The following is a 6,012-nucleotide window of genomic DNA, read 5'->3' on the forward strand; positions in this document are numbered from 1 at the left end:
CCCTCTCACACTTGCTGGCTTTATACTCACTGATGGCCTTGTCCTCAGGGATGCTGTCTTGGGAGTGGTGCATGGCGAGGGCAGGCCAGGCAGGACCCTGGTCCTGATGCCCCTGAGTGGAGGTGGAGATGGAGGCTCGGCAAAACAAGGCTGGGCAGGCAAATGCTGAGTGACATTTGGGCACATTCCCTGGAAGGGGAGGTGCCACATTATCTCTGCTTGATGGACAGAGAACATGAGACTGTGAGGTGGAATAACCTGCCCAGGTCACTCGGCTTGTTACAGGAGCAGGCAGGCCCCGGATGTAGAAACTGGGCCCAGGTCCGAGATGACTCAGGCCAGCCCTGAGCTGAAACTCCTTGAATCCTGGCCGATAGCCTTCAAGGTCCCAGCTGGGACTGGAGAGGCTGACATTTTGGATGGGAGGAGGGTGGTGGCAGCCTCCCCTCCCCAGACGGGTGTTGTCAGAGCAGGGTTCATCTTCTTTAGTCACCCCAAGCACACATGAGAGGACAGAGGGTGAGCTGGAGGTCGCCTGTCTTTCAGATCCCCCTAAAGCTGGGGCAGTTTGGAATGCTGGTCGGACTCATCGTCCCGTGCACCTGCGACACTCACCAAAGAACCCGCATGGCCTCTACCGATGTCCTGTCCAGTCTGTTAGATCTTCACGGTATGGGGAAGGAGCGACATGGGGGCTGATGAGAGGCTCTGGCTGCAGGCCTGCCCTGGAGGGAAGCATGGCCTCTCTGAGCAGACAGGCCCAGAGACAAGGGTGACCAGCAGAGGGAGCAGAGGAGCGGAGCTCACCGAGAGGCCACTGAAGCTTCTGGAGGGAGCCACTCGTTAGACTCGCTGAGGGCATGTAGTGGGCACTGAGGGGCCTCACTGGGCTAAGTTCGGCTGGCAGTTACCGGGACCTGGCAGCACTGGCTGGAGCTGATCTGTGGGGTGCAGGCACCAAGCCATGTGTAGAAGTGTGTGGGCAGAGGCTGGCTGCGTAGAAGGAGCCATGAAGCAGAGGCCCAAAGGGACGGGTGTCCAGATGCTGGACGGTGGTCAGGGCAGGCGGTGCTGGGAAGTGCCGTGGCCAGATTGTGTCCTCGCTGACCATGTCTGAAACCGTGTCCCCAAAGCGAGCCAGACCTGCTCCTCATGGGGCACATCCAAGGAGAAGGAGCTTGAGAGATGCAAGGAGGACCTCGAGGGCGCCGACGAGGAGAAGGTGTTCTGTGCGTCCTCCAGAATCGCCAAGGTGACGAGCTAGGGAGCCTGGTGGGCTGCTACACCGGCCTTGGTGCCCGGGCCATCCGTGGTGGTGGGTACTTCCTTGGCTGGTCGCTGCTTGAACAACCTTTGGGCAGCTGATGCCACCTGTGTGAAAAGGCCTCCAGTAGGCCAGGTCCCTGCGGTGGTTCCTGGCACGTTGTAGGCTTCATGTTCCCTGACTGCTTCTCCTGTCCCTGAGACATGCTGCACTGAGCATGAAGGGGCCGTGGGAATGGGTCACATGGGCCCTGCACATGGGCCTTGGCACCAGGCACACTAATGTCACCCTAATCAGTGCCCTTATTGAGAACCTCACAAACAGGGCTTAGGATTCAAGAGGGCAAGGGCTCTTCTGCCTTGGTAGGGGTGGGGAGGGTAGAGGAGGCTTTCTGCAGCAAGGGGGGCTTGTGGAGTGGCAGGACAAGGGAAGGACATAAGAGCTTAGGACATGCCCTGTGTGAAGGCCGCAGGGCAGTGGAGAGAGGACAGGGAGGGGTTGGGGCAGGGGGAGGGGAGCCAATGCAGAGTGGGAGAGGAGGGGACCTCCAAAAGCCCTCTGAGTCCGGACCAGTGACTGAGGAAGCCCTTTGAAATAAAGAAGGGGTCTGGGCTGGGGCCACGCCTGGGCAACCAGAGACTGGCAGGGAGGCTGGCAGGGGCTGGGCTGGGCCATGCAGTGGGGAAAGGCCGAGGTGGGGACCGACTCCCCTGAGCAAGGGCAGTGGCCTGGGACTTGGTCTGCAGGCCTCAGGACCAGCCTGCTCTGGTCCTAGGTGGTCTGCATGGAGTTTAACTGCGACGAGGTGGTCTCGCTCATCCAGAAGCTCTGTGAGAACATTGGAGCCATGGACCTGCGGCACGACAAGGCGTCTGTCACCTGGATCAGCACCTTCCTTCAGATGCGGGTCAAGGAGCTGGAGGACAAGGTGTCAGAGCCATGCAGGGCTGGTGTGGGGCACGTGACCTGGTGCACTGAGAGGCAGGGCGAGGGCCCCACTGCACTTGCTAATTCCTCCCCCAAGCCCCTACTTGCTGACTAGGAGGAGGAAATAGAGCTCTAGAACAAGGAGGAAAGGTGTTGAAGGTGACCCAGTCAGTTAGTGGACAGGAGCCCGAGGCTCTCTCTCCCAGAGCGCACCTCCCACACCAGAAACCAGATCAAACGAGTTCAAGGAAGAGCCCGAACGAAGTGCTGTAGAGGGTACAGCTGATTTACCCACTGTCCCGCTGGCTAAGAGTCACTGGAGGAAAGGGCCTACATGGGGGCCCACGCTGCCCTGCTGACGCCCTACCCCCTTGGCAGGTGGCTGAGATCCTGGGCGCCATCTTGGTCCACCTGCCCGTGGTGGACCACCTGGAGGTGCGGCGCCTCCTCATCGAGGGCATCCTCCTGCTGGCGCACTACCACCGGGAGACGGTCCTCACGGCCCTCCTGCGGCAGCCCCTGCCCATGGAGAGGTGGGTGCCCGGGGAGACGGTGTGCCCTCCCACTCAGCTCAGGCCATGCTCAACTCACCCCTGACGTGACCCGGCACTTGGGGCCTTGGGCGGTGCGTTGTCCCACCTGGTGGAGGCCCAAAGCCTCTGTCTGTCTCTCCTATATGAGATGAGGCACAGCCTCCAGTGAACCACTGACCCAGATCCCAGACTTGATAGCTTCATCGTATCGAGCTGGCGTCTGGATCCTGCAGGGCCTCATGTGTCCTGGTAGCCCTTCTGGGACAGTGTCCCCAGAGTCCAATATCTCCCCATGGCTGATATCTCTGCCTGTAGAGAACAGAGCTCTGAGCAGATAAGCCACAGGACCTGGCTCTCAGGGTCTGAGCAGGCCTCTGCAGATACTCTAATCGGTCATGTCTTTCAAAGTGTGGCCTGGGAGGGCAGGCCACGTCCCCCAGGGACAGAATGGACCGACGTACAGCCATCAGGTGGCCACACCCTCCTCCTCAGCATTATCTCTGCAGCAGTACCACAGTCCTGTGTGCTGCAGCAGTGCCGGTATCTGGGCAGGCTCTCACCAGGTGGGCAGATGTTTGGGAAGGCCTTGGCATTCATCTACAGAGGGCCCAGGAAGGGGGACACAGTCACCCCCGAGCAGCTGAGCCCGTGCTGGAGTAGTCAGAACCGGAAGATGTCACTCTGTGGTCAGAGAAAGGAGCTTTGAACAGGCCTCGATTCAGAGCCATCTGCACCCCTGTGTGAAGTGCAAATGTGGCTCCTCCATGGAGCTGCTCCTCAACACAGCCTGGCCGGGGGCCCAGGTGGAGGGCAGGGCAAATATTGTGACCTAATGAGGTTTAGTGGCTTTCAGGCAGTGCTGGAATGGGTGGGTGGGGGACAGCAGGCAGTCCTATCAGTGTGGCCCCTGCTTTGGCTGTCATTCTTGGTGGCCACATCAGATTGGCTTTTACTTGTTCACCAAAATCTGTATTGGTCAGCTATTGCTGCATAACAAACACCAACAAAGAAGGTTAGAACACACCCACATATTATCACACAGTTTTTGTGGTCAGGCTGGGCACGGTCTCCTCTGTTTAGGTCACACAGGCTACAATCCAGGTAGGAGCGTGGCCACGTTCCAGAGCCCAGGGACCTTTTCCTAGCTCACCCAGTGGTTGGTATTATCCATTTCCGTGCTGTTGATAGAGTGAGAAGCCTACTTTCCTGTCTCCTCACACTCATGGCTTTGTTGCCCTTGGCGTTAATGCAGGCATTGTGCTCGTCTCTCTCCTGATCCCACCACTAGCCCTCGCGTGTCCCCTTCCCCTAGCCCAAACTGACCTGTACACATACTTTTGGTCTGTGTTCCCATGGGCACTTTGCACTTCTCTGTTCAATTCAATCTTGTTATATTTGTTGCATTAGCCCTTTAGAACCTACTAGATTCTCACCTCGCCGAGCCTCTGTACGGGCATATTAAGTTACCTCTTCAGGAGGGCCATAGGCGTGAAAGGTGGCTGAGTGTGGGGTCAGAGACCCACCCTGCTTCTCCTTACACAACCTTGGTGGCTCTCTCTCTCCTCCTGAGACTTAGCCCCAAGAAGGGCATGCTGAGGGGTCAGAAGGGATTCTTTCCTGCATGTGCCCTGGCAGGAAACTCACAGTCCTGTGCCCTGTCTTTGGCCAGCCACCTGAAGGAGGTTTGGCTGGCCGTGGCAGAGAACGTGCCCTTTGCGCGGACCATGCTTCACAGCCTGATGGGCCGGCTGCAGTCGCGGTTCACTCCCAAGGTGAACGCCACCTCCAAGGCTGACATCTGGCGCCTGGCCGCGGTGGACCCCCTGATGGTGAGTTGCAGGGGTAGGTCCCAGGGCTCCTCAGGGGTCTCAGAGCAGGAGCCCCGACGCCCCCAGACCCTCTGTTTGCAGACCCTGTGCACCATCCACCTTCTCATTGAGAAGACGGCCTGTGACGACAAGCTCATGGACCTATTCTCCGACCTCGTCTACACCCTCCTGCTGCAACTCAGCAGCGACTACCGGCCCGAGGTCACCTCCCCGATCCTGAAGACGTGGAGGCTGGTCCACACGGGGCCCCTGCCCGAGGAGATGAACCTGCACAGGTGCTGTGAAGTGTGGGTGGGCAGGAGGGCAGGTGGAAGGTACCAGAAGTTACAAGGGAGCAGGTCTGGGCTGGCCTCCAAAAACCGCTGGGCTCCATGAGTCCCCTCCAGTGAGGGGCCCTCCCTCTTGCTGAGGAAGAGAAATTCCTGGAAGCTGATCGATCCTCCTCATGTGTCTGGCATGGAGTGGTTTTCAGAGTTTGTGGACTCAGCTCTGTCCCATGAGTGCCACCTCGGCCCCGTGGGCTACACCGGCAGGTTTGGGGAACCCTGCCTCTCAGGTGGGAGTGCAGTGACCCAGAGTGTGACGATGCCAGCTCTCTTCTCTCCACCCCCACCTCAGCCAGTCCTCCCCCAGATCAACCCTCCCCTTGGGCAAGCACTTTCCCTGGGTCAGCCCTCCCCCTGGGCCAGTCCTTCCCCAGGCCTGCCATCCTCTGGACCAGCCCTCCCTCTGGGCACTGGGCCAGCCTCCCCTGGGCACTGGGCCAGCCCTTCCCTGGGCACTGGACCAGCCCTCCCTCTGGGCACTGGGCCAGCCCTTCCCTGGGCACTGGGTCAGCTCTCTCCTGCACACTGGATCAGCCCTCCCCTGGGCACTGGACCAACCCTTCCCTGGGTACTGGACCAGCCCTTCCCTGGGCACTGGACCAGCCCTCTCCTGCACACTGGACGAGCCCTCTCCTGCACACTGGACCAGCCCTCTCCTGGGCACTGGACCAGCCCTCCCCTGCACACTAGACCAGCCCTCCCCTGGGCACCAGACCAGCCCTCCCCTGGGCACCAGACCAGCCCTCCCCCTGGGCACTGGGCCAGCCCTCCCCCTGGGCACTGGACCAGCCCTCCCCTGGGCGAGCTGCAGAGGGCAGCCACATCACGGGCTCCCACCTTCCTCCAGGATCACGATCAAGTCCATGCAGCTCCTGTTCAGAAGAGCTGCCAGTGAGCGCCTGGTGCAGGCCCTGGAGGAACAGGCTGTGTGGGGCCTCCTGGAGGACAGTGAGACCTTCCTGGAGGGAGTGAGCCTGCTGGCCAGGTGGGCTATCTACAGGGTCATGTCCATGCAGGGTGGAAGGGTCCCCTGTGAGGCGCATGGTCCACTCTTGGCTGAGTACCTTTTTCCTGGGAGAATTGCCACGTGGAAGCACTTCTCAGATCTGGGATGCGGTGGAGTACAGCAGGAA

General features: G+C 60.0%; 1 protein-coding gene across 4 annotated transcripts in view; it reads left to right on the forward strand.

Annotated features, from left to right (window-relative positions):
• Positions 1–6,012, forward strand: part of MROH2A (maestro heat like repeat family member 2A) — a 72,921-nt gene that overhangs the window by 57,338 nt on the left and 9,571 nt on the right. For all 4 annotated transcript variants that reach the window (XM_006171159.2, XM_006171162.2, XM_006171161.2 and 1 more), the window contains exons 28-34: positions 547–670; positions 1,134–1,252; positions 2,040–2,192; positions 2,570–2,724; positions 4,394–4,553; positions 4,635–4,828; positions 5,727–5,864. In XM_006171159.2, coding sequence (XP_006171221.1) covers positions 547–670; positions 1,134–1,252; positions 2,040–2,192; positions 2,570–2,724; positions 4,394–4,553; positions 4,635–4,828; positions 5,727–5,864 — 1,043 coding nt within the window. The remainder of the gene's footprint in view (positions 1–546; positions 671–1,133; positions 1,253–2,039; positions 2,193–2,569; positions 2,725–4,393; positions 4,554–4,634; positions 4,829–5,726; positions 5,865–6,012) is intronic.

The sequence above is a fragment of the Tupaia chinensis genome, unplaced genomic scaffold, assembly GCF_000334495.1.
Source record: "Tupaia chinensis unplaced genomic scaffold, TupChi_1.0 Scaffold149383_1, whole genome shotgun sequence".
Classification (NCBI taxonomy): Eukaryota; Metazoa; Chordata; class Mammalia; order Scandentia; family Tupaiidae; genus Tupaia; species Tupaia belangeri.